The sequence below is a fragment of the Thalassophryne amazonica genome, chromosome 5, assembly GCF_902500255.1.
Source record: "Thalassophryne amazonica chromosome 5, fThaAma1.1, whole genome shotgun sequence".
Classification (NCBI taxonomy): domain Eukaryota; kingdom Metazoa; phylum Chordata; class Actinopteri; order Batrachoidiformes; family Batrachoididae; genus Thalassophryne; species Thalassophryne amazonica.
The window spans coordinates 17,588,325-17,609,629 of record NC_047107.1 but is presented as its reverse complement, the minus strand read 5'-3'; the positions used below and the strand labels follow the sequence as shown (position 1 = coordinate 17,609,629).

The 21,305-nt window shown below is 38.6% G+C and overlaps 1 protein-coding gene across 1 annotated transcript in view; it reads left to right on the top strand.

The window, feature by feature from the left end:
* Positions 1 to 2,212: 2,212 nt before the first annotated feature.
* The window catches only part of pias2 (protein inhibitor of activated STAT, 2), a 60,128-nt gene continuing 41,035 nt past the window's right edge, over positions 2,213 to 21,305 (top strand). Inside the window, exons 1-8 of the mRNA XM_034169536.1 lie at positions 2,213 to 2,220; positions 2,372 to 2,496; positions 4,811 to 4,898; positions 4,990 to 5,040; positions 8,403 to 8,493; positions 8,592 to 8,726; positions 8,826 to 8,931; positions 14,794 to 14,867. Coding sequence (XP_034025427.1) covers positions 2,213 to 2,220; positions 2,372 to 2,496; positions 4,811 to 4,898; positions 4,990 to 5,040; positions 8,403 to 8,493; positions 8,592 to 8,726; positions 8,826 to 8,931; positions 14,794 to 14,867 — 678 coding nt within the window. The remainder of the gene's footprint in view (positions 2,221 to 2,371; positions 2,497 to 4,810; positions 4,899 to 4,989; positions 5,041 to 8,402; positions 8,494 to 8,591; positions 8,727 to 8,825; positions 8,932 to 14,793; positions 14,868 to 21,305) is intronic.

Below are 21,305 nucleotides of genomic sequence, written 5' to 3'. Positions count from 1 at the left end.
TCCTCGCAATGAAAAAACGATGAGAGGGGTGGACCAGTGCTCACTCAAAGCCTGCCCACAGGCGAATGACGCAACCAACAGGCGTGAAAAAACTCACGCAAGCGCACGAAGGTTCAAGCTTGGCTGACGTAAAAACATGAATCAAATCCGTATATTTTTTGCATAAAATAAAAAGGTCGGATACTTTTCTCACAGACCTCATACATGTACAATTAACTAGTTTGTAATTTCAGGTGTTTCATCATAAAAAGAATTACTGTGGCCCATTTAGTGGACAGTTTGTGAGTTTTAGCGCATCACTCCAGTGTGTTTCTTCCGAGAAGCCTCTGAAAATAGCCCAAAATTAAAACGGCATCCTGTTTGAGAGCTTCACACTCTGTGTATTCAATGAAGCACTCATTTTCTTGTCATTCACAATGTACAAGGCCACATGTCTGCAGTTCAAACGTATTTATTATTGTGATGGCAGTACAGGAAATTCTAAACGGTCAAATGGTGGACTGGCATGAAAGTGTTGTTTCAGCATTGTCACTGCGACGTGCGGATGTGCAGTATTCACAGTATGGAAGATGTGATGGTAAGTAATAATGGCTTCAGTAAACTGGTGCATCTTTCTGTCTGTAAGACCCATAAATTCGCAGTATGTCAAGTTAGTTAATGACAAGTTGTTAGGAACTTCCACTGTTTGTCCTGTTCCTGGCAGTATTAAATTCACATATTTGTTCCATCCACGCACTATATAAAGTGATTGTAATTAGTTCAGTTCTTCACGCGGCTGGATGAGCTAATCAGGGAAATTGCTTTTTTTGTGTACACAGGGAGAAACGATGAATGTGGGACTTTTATTCACTGAAGCCAAGGTTACACACCTCTAGGCAGCAGCATTTACATTTAAGAGTTCTTTTATTAAGACCCTTGTTTCCTCTGCATTTTATTTGTCTTGGAAAGAAGCTCTTTTCCATGCAACAGAGCTTCACTTATTACCTCTCCCAATGAAAATGGGAGGAGTTTATGTTTTCACCCCTGTTTGTTTGCCTGTTCATGAACAACCCGTAAACAGCAATTTTTCATATATCATTCGGATTTTTTTAACACAGGTTTCATAGGTGAGAAATGATTCAGTTTTCAAGGTCATAGGGCCAAAGGTCAAAGTCAGGAAAATTCTTGGAAAATTGGAAAATCCCTACCCTTTAACATTGAACAAATTTTCAGAAATTCATAACTGTCAAAAAGATGGAATTTCTTTCATATTTAAGTGTGTTATGTAGGGTAAGTATCCTTTATTGACTGACAGCTTGATCTGATCCAGATTATAGATTTTGTGACCAATTAAATTTAACATTGAAAACCCCGTTTAATGTATATTTTACATTATATCTTAATCAAATGTGCCCCAATCACTGTCATATTTGAAAGTGAGGTACAGACTGGCACCTATCGCCTGACAAAGTTTGATGCAGATCTGATCCGGATTGTGGATTTTGTGAACATTTGAATGTAACTTTGAAAAGCCCATTTGGTGTATAATTTGCATTATATCTCAATCAAAAGTGCTTCAATCACTCTCATTTGTGACGAGGCGCATACTGACACATTCAATGAATAGACTAAGTTTGATTCGCATCTGATCTGTATTGCAGATTTAGCATGTATCTGATTAATATTTCAAAGCCCTTTTGATTTATATTTTAGCTTATGAAAAGCCACTTCTACCACGAGTTTGACCTTTTTTCCAAGGTAAAAATTTGTGGAATTGGAAACTAGTGTTGGCGTACGTTTGCACTCTACCTGCACGGTGCTCTAGTTGCTATTATCTTTGGGCAGGTTTCTGTTGAAAATTAAATTGTCTTATTTACAGATATGGATAATCTTGAATATTGGTGCAGGTAATTGGTTGACCCTCTGCTGAGAATGTCATATTGTATGTGGTTGTGTTATATGTGTCATTCTGTGTGGAACTGGGTTTTTCATGCTTTGACACCTCTTGGCCTTTGGTTTTGTTCTAATAAAGGTCAGTTGAATAAATTTCATTCTGTAGTCAGATCACTTCATCTGGCATATTTGTTACAGTAAATGTGAGGCAGCACAGGTTGCTGTTAGATTTGCTGCTTTTATGAATTTTCACACGATTAATGACTTGTATTTCAGTGTCCACTGTACTGTAGATTTATTTCACACTCTGCTCCACCAGGAACAACACATTGTTGCAAACATGAGCTTGTCAGTACTCTGTGCTAGTTAAAAAGCAGCTGTGTTCCGTACGGTGAATTAAATCCAGGATCAATGATGATCAAGCCTGCATTGATGTCTGACATTTCACTTTGCAGGAATCAGTCATACAACATCCCCTGTAGCCTGTTGATCATTGAAGCAACCAGACCAACATGAATCTGCAGCAACAAGCCCCACTCATCCCTCCTGTCCACCCTGATGTGCAGATGAAAGCCCTGCCATTCTATGATGTGCTAGATGTTCTTATCAAGCCTTCAAGCCTAGGTTTGTGTTTTCAGACAGCAATCAGAAGCCCATGTTCTTCTACCCTGAAGCCTGTTTATGATGATGCAGCAAATTTAGGCCTAGATTTGCACTTTGGCAGAAGGCATGAAGTTTTGGTTGTGAGGTTTTAAGTGTATGCAGAAGTGATTTTATTGAGACATTTCATCACACCGCTCCACCAGCTCCACAACAGTTTCATACGGAGACTAGTGGTTCTCGCAATCAAACATAGAAATTTTATTTAATTAATTCTACGAGTATAATAATCATATTACTGGCAAAAGTAGTGACCAAGCAGTTAAGTGCGCTTGTTTCTCCTGCAGAAGGTTCCCATTTCAAACCCACCCTATTCTCCAACATGGCGTTGTTCCGTAAGGGCATCGGGCATAAAACGTGTGCCAAATCAACATGCAGATCCGCTTCTGATCTGTTGTAGCAACCCCAAGTGAAAACAAGGGAGATGCTGAAGTGACTTAATTTTATAATAATAATACTGATGATTGTGATGGTGATGAACCCACCAGGGCAAATTGAGGCAGTTTGATGTGCAGCTCCACCACTTGCTTGATGAAGACTAATAAAACAAAAGAATCTGACGTACATTATGCATGAGTGTAGCTGGAGTCTACTATATAAATACGCATACACTGTAGTTACTAAAAAAGAATTTGACAGGCGAAACATGGTAGAAAAAGGGAAAACGATGTAGCCTCATCAGCTCTGTTCAAACTTGCTGAAGCTTTTCTGGATGAAAAGCAGAACTTCAAGGATCTAAACACAGCCAGTTGACCTGACAGGCTGCTTGGATACCATGACCTGATGGACTGAGAATCTCCACAGACAAGATAGCCATATCTTATGTTTGGATATGCCATGGTTTTAATAGCGCTTAACTTTTTAATGATATGAGATAGAAACTTACTTTTTTTGCTGAAAAGTTAACTCTGTGGACTTTTGAGCCAGCCGTCGGCCATCTTTGTACTCCTCATAGTAGCTGTGTGATGACGTGCGCAATGTGAGTGTCCAATCGGAATTGGTTCACCGTCACATGATTTTCCAAAATCCAATCGTAGGGCACATTTACCTCACCTGAAAAGCCAAAGAGCATTTTCAGGAGTGATATGTTACTAGTTGGCCCGTTTGAATAGCACACTGGGTGCTCCAGTGAGTACATACTCAGTGTGCCCTGCACCATTACGCACAGCGATCAATGAAAGCAGGAGCACACAGAGAGTCTCTGATGACAATCTCACATGCTCAAACAAAGTGTGTAACTATCAGAATTGCTTCACTAGTTTGCATGTGAATGTTACTGGATAAACTCTGTTACTTTCTCTGCGTAAAGCACTGTTTACCATATCAATGGACAACAAAATGCATAGACCATTTTGTATATATAGTTCAAAATGTGCATTTGTGTTTATTGTTTGAACCTTTTTGTTGTACAGTATTTCACACAAGACCTCAAATTACCTTTATAAAGTGTTAAAACAGTTGTTTATTATAGTTTGCTGTGTGTTTTAAATAAATGTGTGTGGAAAATTATTTTTCACTTTATTTTTTCCTTGCCTATTTTGGATTGTAAACCTTTATTACACTTATAAAACACAACAAAAACATATATATTCTGAAAGTACATGTTGTCCTGAAAAAACAGACATAAAACTTGATTGTGGGATGCAGGGAGAGCTGTTAACAGCAATAATAAAACACTTATGCCAAAGTGAGTGAACTGTCCAAAAAATGCCCTCGGACCCCAGAGGGTTAAAGTCTGCAACAAAGAAGTCTGGATGCTTAAGCATTTATCACTTTGGAATGTTGCCTTTCTTTCTTGCAACACTTTGAACGATAAACCGTTTCAGGTGTTACTTTGTCTCATTCTTCGTGCAAACACATCTTAAGGAGAGCAACAGTACGGGGTTATTGCTGGCTGCATTTTCCATCCATCCATTAATTTTCTTACGCTTTATCCGGAGTTGGGTCGCTGCATTTTATGTTTCAAAATTCTCCACACATTCTTTTAACATGAGAATGTGGTTTTGCGTTGTCCCTTGAGAAGATATCTTCTTGAAGACGACATACGTTGCTGTAAAATATCAGTGTATTTTTCAGTGTTTATCCCAAACTAGTAAAAAACAAACAAAAAATCCTAACTTATATTCCAGAAAATGTGGGTGGTGTTTGAGTAGCAGAATGAGACTTATATGTGGTCTTTTGAGACAGAAGTGAATGCAAATTTAAAATATCAGCATATCCAACTCATAAAGCTACAGTGTGAATGCACAGGTTTCACTGTCAATGTTTGTGTTTATAGGAGCAAGTACTGCACAGAGATACCATCAGGAGAGGTATTTTATCTTTGCCCTGACACCACAGCAGGTTCGAGAGGTTTGCATTTCCAGGTAGGACTAGTTTTTCCTTATTTGATTTTGTGACATCTATGCCTGTTTCCTGCATTGTTGGTGATGTTATAGCTGTACTGTGTGTTTAAAGGGATTTTCTACCAGGTGGCAGAAGAGACTATATGGTTCAAATTCAGCTGAGGTGAGAACCTTTCTGTTTCTTTTTCTCTGTAAATCATGATACTACAGTATATGTGTCAGGTGATTTAAAAAAAAAAATAATTTAATTACAAGTTTTGCTATTAATTTATCTAAATTAAATGTAGATTTTATCTTCATTTATTTATTTTGAAAAAAAACATAATTTTGCAAGGATTAAAGTTCCCTGTTGCTAAAAGGCCATATATGATAGGGCTCGACAGTAACGATTACCCGCTCCACATTGGCAAGTGAACAGTAATGTCGGACTCATGCTTCATGCCACTTATGTGCCCGACATGAACTTAATTTTCAGCTGCATTTGGAGCGAAATCTAGTGAAAAATCAACATATTTCAGTAATGTTCATGCTTTTTCTGATTGACTGATTGATTGATTTTAGTATAAATGAACCCAGTTCTGTAATCATGCACATTCTTCCTCACTCGTCTTTGTATGGTGTCAGAGTGTGTCTCTCAGCTGCATTCAGTCTCAAATTTCAGTGCAAAGTTGATCAAAGAGAAAAAAGTCTGAAAACAGAGCAGTGATTTAAAAGAATAAATCCTACAGTGTCTGTAACTCAACATTCCTTGTATTGGAGGTGTGATTTAAAATAATTGCTCCTGCACAGAGAGGAGGGGGGTGGGGCGGGAGGAGGAGGGCGGGGCAGCGGTCATATTATGTTCATCCAATGTTAATATGTTTGACCCTTTTAAATGTTTATGGCCCATGTGCAGTGGTGGGCACACTTCCGATAATCCAATAACAGATAATTATCGAAGATAATGTTTTTATTATCGGATTATCTTTTTAGATAACTTTAAAAACCATTATCGGACCAATTATCTTCCGATTTAATTTTTGTCCGATAACTTTTAGACCGATAAACACAGTAAACAAAGCTGAACAGAGACGAGCATTTTTAAAATTTAAAATCAGTTCAGCACCTACCTGTTAAAAGTAAAGCATCTCTATCCTCTGTAGACAAAGGAGAAATGGCCAAAAAAAAAAATCATTTCCTTTAACACCATACCGATATGCTGGCAATATCACTGAAGTCATCCAGAGGCATACATTTTTAACTTATGGTTCAAATTTTAACCAAACTAATTTTGGACAAGTTATTTTAAATTACTGTCATGTCTGAAGTTTTATAAAGTGAAAATATCAGATATATGTTTTAAAGTAATGTGCTAAGTTTTAAGGTTTGTGAGCACATGCTGTGCCCAGCAGTGCATTATGGGTAGGATGATGTAATCTCAGAACGTTCACGACAGGACAATTGCATTTCAGACACTCTGTTCAGGCTCCATGGACAACAGCATTAAACTCTAGTGCCTAAAACGCTCGTGAATATATTCTCTGGGTTTATAGACGTCGTGCATACGTATGTATGTGTGTGTGTGCGTGTACCATTGAACACCTTGAAACTGGGGAGAGCTGACCTTGTTTTATCGTGCTTTTATAGAATCAGTTTTAGCTGTCTTGTTTTGTGGTTTGGAAGCGTGTCCCTCAAAAACAAAAATAGTTTAAACCAAATTGTAAAATGGTCGAACAAACTGATTGGAGAGTCTCAGCTTCAGCCAGAATTTCTGTATACTAAACAGGTACAGAGGATATCTGGTTCGATTCTGAGAGACGTCTCCCACCCTCTTTATGGTGAGTTTCAGCTGCTTCCCTCAGGTCGGAGGTTCAGAGTACCACCTTGTAAAACCAAACGTTACAAAAACAGTTTTGTACCAGTAGCCATCAGTGCTGTTATCAAGTAACAGAAACTTAAATATAACTTAAGTATTTATTTTTGTATAGTTTCTCTTACCTTGTTTATATGAACACATTTTTTTATTTTTATTTATTTAGTTTTTATCCATTTGGCTCGGTATAAGATGTTTTTAGACTTTTTATCTATTGATGTTTTAACTTATCTTGCTTTTATTTTATTTTGGGGCCGTCCTTGTTGTTCTTTTAGCTTTTTTGCACTGTCGTCACTTTGTCTAGTTCTGTGTTTTGTTGTGTGTTTACCAAACGAGATGACTCACTCACTGTAAACTAATTTTACCCATGGATATAAGAATAAATTGAATCGGAATCTGAAGAGCTGACATTTGCAATTTGGTATGCTTATGTATTTTGAGTCAAGGATGAACACTTCCATAATGGAACGTTGATAGGACTAATAATTTTGGAGAAATTACAGATATTACGAAACAGCAGTGAACAGTATACGTTGATAATTGCATTCTGGACTCATAGAAACTTTGCATAATTTATTACCACCCTTAAAAAATGTCAGATACCTATTTTATTAACAGTGTTGGGTACGTTGCTTTAAAAAAGTTATAGTTACTAGTTACCTCTCCCAAGAAGTAACTGATTTAGTGAGTTACGGCATTATAAAAGTAGTTAGTTACTTGGGAAACGAACTATTGCATTACTTTAAAAAAAATGTTTTAAAAAAACGTTCAAATTTGTCAATGAAATTATGAAATGTGTAGTTCTGAGCTTTCTCAGAATCATCCTTACCCCACAAAGAGGGCTTCTTAAAGAAAAATTAACAGGTCTGTGAGAACCAGAATTTTTGCTGGTTGGAATGTGTTCAAATACTTATTTGCATCAGTAACATACAAATAAATTATTAAAAAAAAACTCATACATTGTGATTTCCAGATTTTTTTTTTTTTTTTTTTAAGTCTCTCACAGTGGACATGCACCTAAGCTATTCATTTGTTCTCTGGGAGGGACTCTCCCACACTTTGAAAACCCCTGCTATGTCGTCTTCTGTTGATTTATCTATCACCTCAATTAAGGTGGTGTGGCTGTGTGATGTAGCGATTTTCATTTTGCATATAAGTATTTTTTTGAGATAAAGTTACAGCATTTGGGAGGTATGTCTTAAGCTGTCAGGCCTAAATGATGTTTGATTTGTGATGGGAAAAACATCACAAAACAAACATTTGTATAGTTCTACACCTTTTAAGAGGTTGTTGGCTGTGTTTTAATTAATGATCATTAAGGCCCAACTCTGCCAAGTCAAAGTACATTTTGGATATTTTCATGATAGTTCTTAAATCAAGTTACTTCTATAAGGAAAGTAATTAACAAGTGTTTGACATATGTGTGATGCAAGAGAACAAGCTATTTGAAAACAACCTCAGCAGCTTCTGTTTAAAAAAAAAAAAAAAAGCTATGTCCTCAGAAACACTGACCTGCAACATTAAAGGTTAATGTGCTTTTTTTTTTTTTCCCTAAAGAGAAGTTGAACTTGCCTCACTTGCCAATTATTTGTAATTATTCCTTTCATTTCTGAAAGGGACACTTAAAGTTTTTAATGCAGACATTTTTTTTTCTTCTCTTTCTTTCTTGTTAGGTTCTGTTTGTCAGAGACGAGTTGTCCTCAGGAGGATAACTTCCCAAATAGTCTATGTATTAAGGTCAATGGAAAACTTTTTCCTTTACCTGTAAGTGCCTGTTTTCTTTAAGATGAACTACAGCTTGTATGAAGTAACAATTCAGCACACTGCAATACAGATATTAATCAACAGTTTTCTTTCTGTAGGGTTATGCACCACCTCCCAAAAATGGTGTGGAACAGAAGAGACCAGGTAGACCTCTGAACATTACCTCACTGGTGCGGTTGTCCTCTGCAGTACCAAATCAGATTTCAGTGGCATGGGCACCTGAAATTGGAAAGGTAAAAAGAGAAACCTTTTCACAACACTTTTCAGCTTTCTTCTTGTTTTTCATTTTGTTCTACCATTTTCTGTTGTTGGTGATTTGGTGGTTTGTGCAGACTTATTCCATGTCCGTCTACCTGGTAAGGCAGCTGACATCACCACTGCTGTTGCAGAGGCTCAGGATGAAGGGTATCAGGAACCCGGACCACTCCAGAGCACTCAGTAAATACATGACAACACTTCATCCCATAAATCATGTACTTGAAGCACTAGTGTGAAGTCGTCACTTTGTCCTGATTGATATCTATGAGGAGTGTCTTAATATAACTGATCGGGGGCAATGCTTGTAAATGTAATACACACACAGACACTAGCATGCTGCCCGTGGGGTTACATGGGCTCTAGATTGGGTAGAGTTTATAAAAAAAAAGGTAGCTGACATTTTTCAAGGGTTATGCAAAGTTTCTATAATGAGTTAGAATGGTATGAGTCCAGAATGTTTTTAGAAGCTTAGACCTCAACAGTTTTTAGAGGAAGCGCTCGACCCTTTTGTTTCCTGTTAATGATGTGATTTTTTAGTGTTAATTTACTGTCTTAATGCATTTATAAATTGTTTAGATTCTTGTTGTCATATGCACATATTATTATTAGTAGTAGTATTATCATCATCAGTATTATTATTTTATTATTACTTCTATTTTGTTATTTGATTTGTTTACAATAAATGGACCACAATGGAAATAAGTTTCACTTTCTTGTGTCATCCATGTATTTTAAATATATTTACAATTATATTATGTACTTGCATTGACCTTACGAAATAAAATCATTCGCACACACTTTCAATATATAGATTATTTACCGCCCCCTGGTGGAATGGTGTGTGAGTCCAGAATTTAATTATCGGCATCCATTTTTCAGTGTTGTTAGCTAATATCTGTAGTTTCTCCAAAAATCATATCCTTTGCCATTTGGTATGCTTATGTATTTTGGGTCAAGGATGAGCACTGCCAAAAAGGAACATTGAGAGGGCTAATATTTTTAGAGAAATAGGGAATGTTTGATAACAACAGTGAACAAAGGACATTGATAATTGCATTCTGGACTCGCACATCATTCCAACAAGGGGCAGTAAATCATCTATCATCTAAAAACGAAGTGGCCTTTGCGTGCCTGCGTGCATACGTATGTATGTGTGTGTGTGCCTGTACCATTGAACACCTTGAAACTGGGGAGAGCTGACCTTGTTTTATCGTGCTTTTATAGAATCAGTTTTAGCTGTCTTGTTTTGTGGTTTGGAAGCGTGTCCCTCAAAAACAAAAATAGTTTAAACCAAATTGTAAAATGGTCGAACAAACTGATTGGAGAGTCTCAGCTTCAGCCAGAATTCCTGTATACTAAACAGGTACAGAGGATATCTGGTTCGATTCTGAGAGACGTCTCCCACCCTCTTTATGGTGAGTTTCAGCTGCTTCCCTCAGGTCGGAGGTTCAGGGTACCACCTTGTAAAACCAAACGTTACAAAAACAGTTTTGTACCAGTAGCCATCAGTGCTGTTATCAAGTAACAGAAACTTAAATATAACTTAAGTATTTATTTTTGTATAGTTTCTCTTACCTTGTTTATATGAACAGCACATTTTTTTTTTATTTATTTAGTTTTTATCCATTTGGCTCGGTATAAGATGTTTTTAGACTTTTTATCTATTAATGTTTTAACTTATCTTGCTTTTATTTTATTTTGGGGCCGTCCTTGTTGTTCTTTTAGCTTTTTTGCGCTGTCGTCACTTTGTCTAGTTCTCTGTTTTGTTGTGTGTTTACCAAACGAGATGACGCACTCACTGTAAACTAATTTTACCCATGGATATAAGAATAAATTGAATCGGAATCTGAAGAGCTGACATTTGCAATTTGGTATGCTTATGTATTTTGAGTCAAGGATGAACACTTCCATAATGGAACGTTGATAGGACTAATAATTTTGGATAAATTACAGATATTACGAAACAGCAGTGAACAGTATACGTTGATAATTGCATTCTGGACTCATAAACTTTGCATAATTTATTACCACCCTTAAAAAATGTCAGATACCTATTTTATTAACAGTGTTGGGTACATTGCTTTAAAAAAGTTATAGTTACTAGTTACCTCTCCCAAGAAGTAACTGATTTAGTGAGTTACGGCATTATAAAAGTAGTTAGTTACTTGGGAAAGGAACTATTGCATTACTTTAAAAAAAAAGTTTAAAAAAAACGTTCAAATTTGTCAATGAAATTATGAAATGTGTAGTTCTGAGCTTTCTCAGAATCATCCTTACCCCACAAAGAGGGCTTCTTAAAGAAAAATTAACAGGTCTGTGAGAACCAGAATTTTTGCTGGTTGGAATGTGTTCAAATACTTATTTGCATCAGTAACATACAAATAAATTATTTAAAAAAAACTCATACATTGTGATTTCCAGATTTTTTTTTTTTAATGTCTCTCACAGTGGACATGCACCTAAGATGAAAATTTCAGACCCCTCCATGATTCCTAAGTGGGAGAACTTGCAAATTTGCTCGGTGTTCAAATACTTATTTTCCTCACTGTAGGTGTTGACAAGCACATCATCAGCCTCTCTCCTTCACACAGAGGCCATAGAGAGCAATTTAACTTTTTTTTTTTTTATTAAATTTTTTTTTGTCTTGGTGTCTTTTGGGATCTGTTTTCATCACATGCAGACTGCTGAAGAATCAAATGATGTCTGTATTAAACACTGACATGAATGAAAGAGGAACTGTCATTCTTTCAACTTTAAAACAAGTTAATTTTGTTATTGTGGCACAAAGCCCTGGCATTGTGTGGTTCAGGCTGAAGAAATGGACCAGGACAAGATAAAACACAGAGGGGCTTCTTTTAAAACGCTACGTTTCTTCAGCCACAACAAGAAAGTAAAGTATTTTCAGACGTTTTCCATAATCAAGATGCTGTTTGTGGATAAGTTTTTGTCAGGGTGTGATGATGAATCTGGTGAATGGTTTTAATATTTGAAACGGTCTGAACTGTTCTCCTGAGAACTGCAGCTTTCACTCAGCCAATCAATGGACATATTTTGACTTATGAGTAACTTAAAAGAAATGTCAACAATCCATAACTTACCTACAACTTATGTCCCATGTATGCAGGACATACAACCCCTGGCAAAAATTATGGAATCACCGGCCTCAGAGGATGTTCAGTTGTTTAATTTTGTAGGAAAAAAGCAGATCACAGACATGACACAAAACTAAAGTCATTTCAAATGGCAACTTTCTGGCTTTAAGAAACACTATAAGAAATCAGGAAAAAAATTGTGGCAGTCAGTAACGGTTACTTTTTTAGCAGAGGGAAACAAATATGGAATCACTCAATTCTGAGGAAAAAATTATGGAATCATGAAAAACAAAAGAACGCTCCAACACATCACTAGTATTTTGTTGCACCACCTCTGGCTTTTATAACAACTTGCAGTCTCTGAGGCATGGACTTAATGAGTGACAAACAGTACTCTTCATCAATCTGGCTCCAACTTTCTCTGATTGCTGTTGCCAGATCAGCTTTGCAGGTTGGAGCCTTGTCATGGACCATTTTCTTCAACTTCCACCAAAGATTTTCAATTGGATTAAGATCTGGACTATTTGCAGGCCATGACATTGACCCTATGTGTGTTTTTGCAAGGAATGTTTTTGCTCTATGGCAAGATGCATTATCATCTTGATCCCCAAACATCCTTTCAATTGATGGGATAAGAAAAGTGTCCAAAATATCAGTGTAAACTTGTGTATTTATTGATGATGTAATGACAGCCATCTCCCCAGTGCCTTTACCTGACATGCAGCCCCATATCATCAATGACTGTGGAAATTAACATGTTCTCTTCAAGCAGTCATCTTTATAAATCTCATTGGAACAGCACCAAACAAAAGTTCCAGCATCATCACCTTGCCCAATGCAGATTCAAGATTCATCACTGAATATGACTTTCATCCAGTCATCCACAGTCCACGAATGCTTTTCCTTAGCCCATTGTAACCTTGTTTTTTTCTGTTTAGGTGTTAGTGATGGCTTTCGTTTAGCTTTTCTGTATGTAAATCCCATTTCCTTTAGGCGGTTTCTTACAGTTCGGTCACAGACGTTGACTCCAGTTTCCTCCCATTCATTCCTCATTTGTTTTGTTGTGCATTTTCAATTTTTGAGACATTGATTTAAGTTTTCTGTCTTGACGCTTTGATGGCTTCCTTGGTCTACCAGTATGTTTGCCTTTAACAACCTTCCCATGCTGTTTGTATTTGGTCCAGTGTTTAGACACAGCTGACTGTGAACAACCAACATCTTTTACAACATTGTGTGATGATTTACCCTCTTTTAAGAGTTTGATAATCCTCTTCTTTGTTTCAATTGACATCTCTCATGTTGGAGCCACGATTCATGTCAGTCCACTTGGTGCAACAGCTCTCCAAGGTGTGATCACTCCTTTTTAGATGCAGGCTAACGAGCAGATCTGATTTGATGCAGGTGTTAGTTTTGGGGATGAAAATTTACAGGGTGATTACATAATTTATTCCTCAGAATTGAGTGAGTCCATATTTTTTTCCCTCTGCTTGGTCTAAAAAAGTAACCGTTACTGACTGCCACAATTATTTTTCCTGATCTCTTATAGTGTTTCTTAAAGCCAGAAAGTTGCCATTTAAAATGACTTTAGTTTTGTGTCATGTCTGTCATCTGCTTTTTTTTCTACAAAATTAAACAACTGAATGAACATCCTCCGAGGCCCGTGATTCCATAATTTTTGCCAGGGGTTGTATGAGCCATACGTTGGCATGTGTCGAAAATATTGTCGCTCAAAATTTTTCGCCGAACTCGCCGTGATATTACGTATATCGGTGTGCTTCAAAGTGCTCTTAACTTACAACCCCTGGCAAAAATTATGGAATCACCAGCCTCAGAGGATGTTCATTCAGTTGTTTAACCATCCCTTAGTTATGCTGCTATAGACGTAGACTGCTGGGGGGTTCCCATGATGCACTGTTTCTTTCTCTTTTTGCTCTATATGCACCACTCTGCATTTAATCATTAGTGATTGATCTCTGCTCCCCTCCACAGCATGTCTTTTTCCTGGTTCTCTCCCTCAGCCCCAACCAGTCCCAGCAGAAGACTGCCCCTCCCTGAGCCTGGTTCTGCTGGAGGTTTCTTCCTGTTAAAAGGGAGTTTTTCCTTCCCACTGTAGCCAAGTGCTTGCTCACAGGGGGTCGTTTTGACCGTTGGGGTTTTACATAATTATTGTATGGCCTTGCCTTACAATATAAAGCGCCTTGGGGCAACTGTTTGTTGTGATTTGGCGCTATATAAAAAATTGATTGATTGATTGATGATGCCTAATAATAATTTTTGCCAGGGGTTGTATACAAAACTTACCCAGAACTTCTTAGACACATGCCAGCGTATTTTGTGGATATTCATACATCTGCATACGCAGGCTAAATCATCAAGGTGTGACAGGCCATTTAGCCAATCACCATCGCTTATGCGATTGTCCTGCTCAGCTGTGGCTGAGAGATGAAAATGGCTTCAATGAGCTGAATTGTAGTCACTAGCTGCATTTTATTGTCCACAACGATAACAGCGTTGTAATGATGGAAACAGTAATTAGATTACTCGTAACTGAAAAAATAATGCTCTTTCCAATGACGTTATTCTCACCAATGGTCTTTAAATAAAAGTGCTTGTGACATCATGTGTATGAGATTGAGATAATTAGCCCATTTTGTATAATTAAAATATATAAAATCTCACCATTAAGCCTGAAAATACTGGGATAAGATATTTGGTTCATATGCCGAGCTCCAGTCTGAAGACATCATGATGGCATGCCTCTTGTTGATTTGCTTTAAACTCTGATTTTTATTTATTTAATTTTCAATTATTATTTAGCTTGTCATAGCGAGTTCCTTCAGCTTCTTCCCTGTTTCACTCGGGCTGCTGCAGCAGATCCAAGATGAAGCTTGATATAATATGTATTTATTTATGTTTTTTGTGTGTGTGTGTGTGTGTGCGCGTGCTGCAGTTAAAGAGAAGCTGACAGCTGATCCAGATAGTGAGGTTGCCACAACAAGCCTGCGTGTGTCTCTTATGTGCCCGGTAAGTGACATGATTTTATAGAAACACGCACAGGTTTGTCCACAGTTATCAGTCAGCTAAATCAATTTAATTTATTTATAAATTCTAACTGATCAAAAGTCTACACATAGTCAGAATTGACCTGGCACAGGGTTGTTGGATCAGTCCCACGTGTTTGTTTGTGGACACGTACAGTAGTGTTCAGAATAATAGTAGTGCTAAGTGACTAAAAAGATTAATCCAGGTTTTGAGTATATTTCTTAATGTTACATGGGAAACAAGGTACCAGTAGATTCTCACAAATCCAACAAGACCAAGCATTCATGATATGCACACTCTTAAGGCTATGAAATTGGGCTATTAGTAAAAAAATAAAGTAGAAAAGGGGGTGTTCACAATAATAGTAGCATCTGCTGTTAACGCTACAAACTCAAAACTATTATGTTCAAACTGCTTTTTTAGCAATCCTGTGAATCACTAAACTAGTATTTAGTTGTATAACCACAGTTTTTCATGATTTCTTCACATCTGCGAAGCATTCATTTTGTTGGTTTGGAACCAAGATTTTGCTCATTACTAGTGTGCTTGGGGTCATTGTCTTGTCGAAACATGCCCATATCATGATGCTTGCACCACCATGCTTCACTGTGTTCACTGTGAACTGTGGCTTGAATTCAGAGTTTGGGGGTCATCTCACAAACTGTCTGTGGCCCTTGGACCCAAAAAGAACAGTTTTACTCTCATCAGTCCACAAAATATTCCTCCATTTCTCTTTAGGCCAGTTGATGTGTTCTTTGGCAAATTGTAACCTCTTCTGCACATGTCTTTTATTTAACAGAGGGACTTTGCGGGGGATTCTTGCAAATAAATTAGCTTCACACAGGCGTCTTCTAACTGTCACAGCACTTACAGGTAACTCCAGACTGTCTTTGATCATCCTGGAGCTGATCAATGGGTGAGCCTTTGCCATTCTGGTTATTCCTCTATCCATTTTGATGGTTGTTTTCCGTTTTCTTCCACACGTCTGTTTTTTTTTTTTTGTCCATTTTAAACCATTGGAGATCATTGTAGATGAACAGCCTATAATTTTTTGCACCTGCGTATGTTTTTCCCTCTCCAATCAACTTTTTAATCAAACTACACTGTTCTTCTGAACAATGTCTTGAACATCTCATTTTCCTCAGGCTTTCAAAGAGAAAATCATGTTCAACAGGTGCTGGCTTCATCCTTACATAGGGGACACCTGATTCACACCTGTTTGTTACACAGAATTGATGGACTCACTGACTGAATTCCACACTACTAGTATTGTGAACACCCCCTTTTCTACTTTTTTTTTACTAATAGCCCAATTTCATAGCCTTAAGAGTGTGCATATCATGAATGCTTGGTCTTGTTGGATTTGTGAGAATCTACTGAATCTACTGGTACCTTGTTTCCCATGTAACAATAAGAAATATACTCAAAACCTGGATTAATCTTTTTGGTGACATAGCACTACTGTTATTCTGAATACTACTGTATATTCCAGACAGGCCTACATGATGTGTTTCTCAGCAAAATCAGATGTGTGAATGTGACACGATAACAATTACCGGCAAGGTTTGGAGGCCGATGCCAATATTTGCTTGGAGTAAAAAGTATCAAAAATTTGTCAAAATTTAGTATAGAACGTACTCTTAACACAAAACTTTCTTTAAATGTTTTGCAGCGTATGTTTAATTGACATAACCTTTCAACATGACCTTCACACAAAAGCACTGGCAGGCTGAAATTCTCTAACAAATCAAGTAGTGCTGTGGGCGAGACTTTGTTACAAACCAGAAAGCAGTGATTCATGTTTTAAAAGCATGGTATGGGCTAATGGTCCCTCAGTGCCTCAACTAAGTCATTTTCTTCTTATGATGGGTACTTCTGAGACATCAGTTGGTCTGTGTGAAGCAAAATAACGCAACAGCTTGAGGCAACTTAAATGATGGAAATTTCATATTTCAGGTATTCTATGTCATTTTATGCTTGGGTCATAAGTAACAGTTAAAAGGTTAAAAACGCATTAATATTTGATGGACATGTCATTTGCTCCCTTCAAAACTCTCATGGTGTTTTAATTGTCTGATGGAGCTGTGTCAGAGTGTAAATGTAAATTTGCACACAGTAGCTTTAATCCAGTCAAGCAGAGTTTTTCTGTCATCTTGACAGCTTTTTTTCTTTCAATATTTTTGAGTGGGATTGCATGATGTTTGTTTTGTTTTGTTTGTTTTTTGTTTTGTTTTTTTTACAATATCTTCTTTTAGCTGCTCTCGTTAGGGGTCGCCACAGCAGATCAATCGTTTCCATCTCACCCTGTCCTGTGGATCTTCCTCTGTCACACCAACGTCCTGCATTTCCCCCCTCAGTACATCCATAAACCTCATCTATCAGCTTCTCAACATATTCCCTCCACCTTCTCAGCACACTCTCCTCACTTGTCAGCACTTTACTATCTGTATACTTTGCCACCCAAACTTGCTGCACATCCTTTCCAGCTCGGTCCCTTTGTCTGGCGAATCGGTACCAGTCCTTTTCTCCTTCTTTACTATTCAACGTCTCGTACAGCTCGCTAAATGCCTTTTTCCTTAGCTTTTGCCACTTCTCTTTTCACAGTACACCGCATCTCTTTGTACCACTGTCTGCTTTCTTCATCTCTCTGACTGTCCCAACGTTTTTCTCTTTATACTTTCCTGAACATCATTCCATCACCAAGTCTGCTTGTCTTCCTTCCCCTGTCCAGATGTCACACCCAGAACCTTCCTCACCATCTCCCTCACCACATCTGCAGCACTTTTCCAGTTGTCCAAAATTGCTTACCCTCCATCCTGTGCCTATCTCACCTGCCCACTGAATGTCTCAAGACAGTCTTTCTTCTTCAGCTTCCACTAAATGATCCTTTGAGTTCTCACTCTCTTCCTCTTCTTCACCTCTAAAGTCCTCCTAAAAACCACCATCCTATGCTGTGTAGCTACACTCTCTCCTGCCACCACCTTACAGTCTCCAATTGCTTTTAGCTTGCATATCCTTGGGACTCGGTGCTTGGGACTCCGGCGAGGGCAGTCACATCTCCTCTCTCTTCTCCCCTCTCCCTCTGTGCTTTTCTATCTCTGCTCCAACCTTCAAAAGTCCCAACGTCGCCAGACTGTGAATTCTTCGAACTATATTTGGATTAATCATGGAATTGATCAGCTGGTCTCTGGATGCTATTGACACCATTTTTTCAACAAGGAAATCAGGGCTGGTGGACCCTGCCTGCCCAGATGGAACTTACCTTGCGTGGTTTGTTCTCAACACTTGGGAAAAGTGACATGTTGCATGCTTGGTACCACTTTCTGTGGAGGATGTTGAAGATTTATTTAGATTTGGTTTTATTGTGGGAGGGCTGGTGCTTATTGGTTTGTGCTGCCCTGACCTACTGGAGAATTGGCAAGATAGGTGCTACCAGAACCACAACCCCTCACCTGTCTGTCATGATTAATGAGTTGGGCCAGGCGATACATGCTCAGACTGCGTTAACCCTTGAACTCAGACGTAAGTTCAATAACATCTCGGAGCAAATTTACACTTTGCAAAGGAAGATGTCGGAGACCAGGGAATACTCATAAATTGGATTTGGTCAGTCAGAGGAGTTGTAAATTTGTTTCTCTGCTCAACCCTAATCACGGCAGGCTTATCAGCCTTCGAAGGTCAAAACGCCCCACTGTTTTCCTCCATAAGAATTTCTACGGCCTTGGTGAACCATTCGGCTGCCCTCTTATCTTCTGCCCTCCCGTACAGTCTGATGTTGTCAGGGCAACTCCAGAATCCTATTACATTCAACTTCTCATAATTGTAGATTAATTGTATTTTTGTCTGAGGTGATTTGGTGTGAAGACATTTCATTTCACTTGTAATGTCTGTCTATCTTACCATCTTACCCTACCCTACAAAGAATGTAGTCCACCTGGGTGCACCTTCCTCCATTCTATGTCACCCAGTGCTCCTCTCTTTTCTTAAAGTATGTATTCACCACAGACATTTCCATCCTTTTTGCAAGATCAATGACTATCTGCCCTTCCAGATTCCTGTACTTGATAGCATATATACCCATTATTTCCTCATCACCTCTTTTCCCATCACCAACATGCCCATTGAAGTCAGCTTCTATTACCACTCTTTCATGCTTGGGCACACTCTCCGCCACCTCATCTAACTCATTCCACAAATCTTCTTTCTCCTTCATCTTACAACCTACCCGTGGGACATATTCACCGATGATATTTATAATCACGCCTCCAATTTCCAGCTTCACACTCATCACCCTGTCAGACACACACTTAACCTCCAGCACACTCTCAACATACTATTCCTTTAAAATTACCCCAGCACCATTTCTCTTTCTGTCTTCACCATGATACGTCTTCAACCCCCCGCCTGTGCTCCTGCTCTTACTTCCCTTCCACTGAACATACAATATGTCTACCTTTCTCTCCCCCCTCATATCAGCCAGCTCTCTCCCTTTACCAGTCATACTGCCAACATTCAAAGTTCCAACTCTCACTTCCACCCTTCTAGTTTTCCTCTTCTTCACCCAGCAGTTGCCCAATTTCCACTGGCACCCTGTTGGGCAACAGCACAGGTGGCGATCGTTGTTAACCTAGGTCTCAACCAATCCGGTGTGGAAATTTGATTTGTACTCTGAATTTTTATGTTGGCTTGTTTTACTCTGGATGCTCTTCCTGATACAACCCTACTTATTTAGCCAGGCTTGGGACCAGCACTCAGAGTGTACTGGCTGCACACCTTGTGGCTGAGGTTTTTAAACAATATTGCCCCTTTTAATAATTGTCTTATTTGAACAAGAGCTCAACCTGGACTAATTTAATTATAAATCTGTGCTTTAAAGAATAAAACCTGGATGAAAATTGAAAATTGAACTGAAGATGATCGTTTAACATCATTAAGTTGCTTTGCTGTTCACACAAATGATCATGTGATCATCTGTAAACAGTAAACAGCTTGTGCTGTTTAAAAACTTTCCATGAGAACTTTTAGCTTTTGTTTCATGGAAAAATGAGTGAACCCCTTCCTCTCCTCTCCAGTCTCTCACACTGCAAGCAGTGTCTCTCTTCATCTCTCTGTAGCATACAGTGCATGAAGGCGGAACTTGGTGTCCAGTGAGTCGCTACTTGCAGTGCTGCAAAAATGAGCTGTCATATTGGTCGCTATAAATGGCTGATACCGATATCTTCAAAAAATGCAGAATATCGGCCAGGCTGATAATTGTTCGACCCCTTATACACACGTGTGTGTGTGTGTGTGTGTGTGTGTGTGTGTGTGTGTGTGTGTGTGTGTGTGTGTGTGTGTGTGTGTGGTGTATACAGTGGATCCAGAAAGTATTCCCAGCGCTTTACCTTTTCCACCTTATGTTACAGCCTTATTACAAAATGGACGAAATTCACCTTTTCCCCTCAAACCTCAACACACAATACCCCATAATGACAGTGTAAAAGAAGATCTTTTGAGATTTTGGCAAATTTATTAAAAAAAAATTTAAAAAGAAAATCATGTGTACATACGTATTCACAGCCTTTTACCATGAAGCTCAAAACTGATCATCCTTGATATGTTTCTACAGCTTATGGCCCAGTCACATGGCATAGGACGATTCCTGAACGAAGGGAAAAAAGTAAAAAAGTTTTTTTTGCATTGCATTGCAGAAATGAGCTCCATTCTCAAAACGGTAAAGCAAACGGCACTCAGGTTTCTAGATGTACAGCAGGACACACTGCTTCCTTGTTGTTGCTGGGAACATCAAATCACAAAGTTCAGAGTCATTCTGTGTCCCCCCCATAAAGTAGAAAATATTGGCATTTAAAGTCACAAGGAAACTTAAAACTTTCCGTCTCTTGAAGGGAGGGAGGGAGGGAGGGAGAGAGAGAGAGAGAGACCTTTTTTTTCTTTCAAAACCCTGGTGTTTCTAATCACCGGGCTGTGGCTGTGTGATCAAGCAGTCACTCGCATGCGCGCTGGTTTGATTACCAGTTCTGATCATGTACACACAGGTGCTGCATACATGGATCAGACATGCATGCGCTTCACCTTCTCTCCAGCTGATTCACTCTGGATGCGCAAAGTCACGCTTCTGTAAACTACCGCCTGGTTTGCACAATCCAAGGCGCAGTTCACTCTGAGAGATCACCGCAGCCTACACAAAATATTACGTCCACGGCAACGAAGCGCTGATCGTGCTCCTGCAGAGCCCCCTCCCCACCCCCCGCTGCAAATAAATATGCAGCGATCAAGAATCACCTCCTCAACACACACCAGCTCCACCGCAGAGGAGCTTCATCTCTCTACGACAGCAGAGCTCACAAACTGGCTTCTCTACTGTATGAAAACATTCAGCTGGTCGACGAAGTCAAACTACAACCCCTGGCAAAATTTATG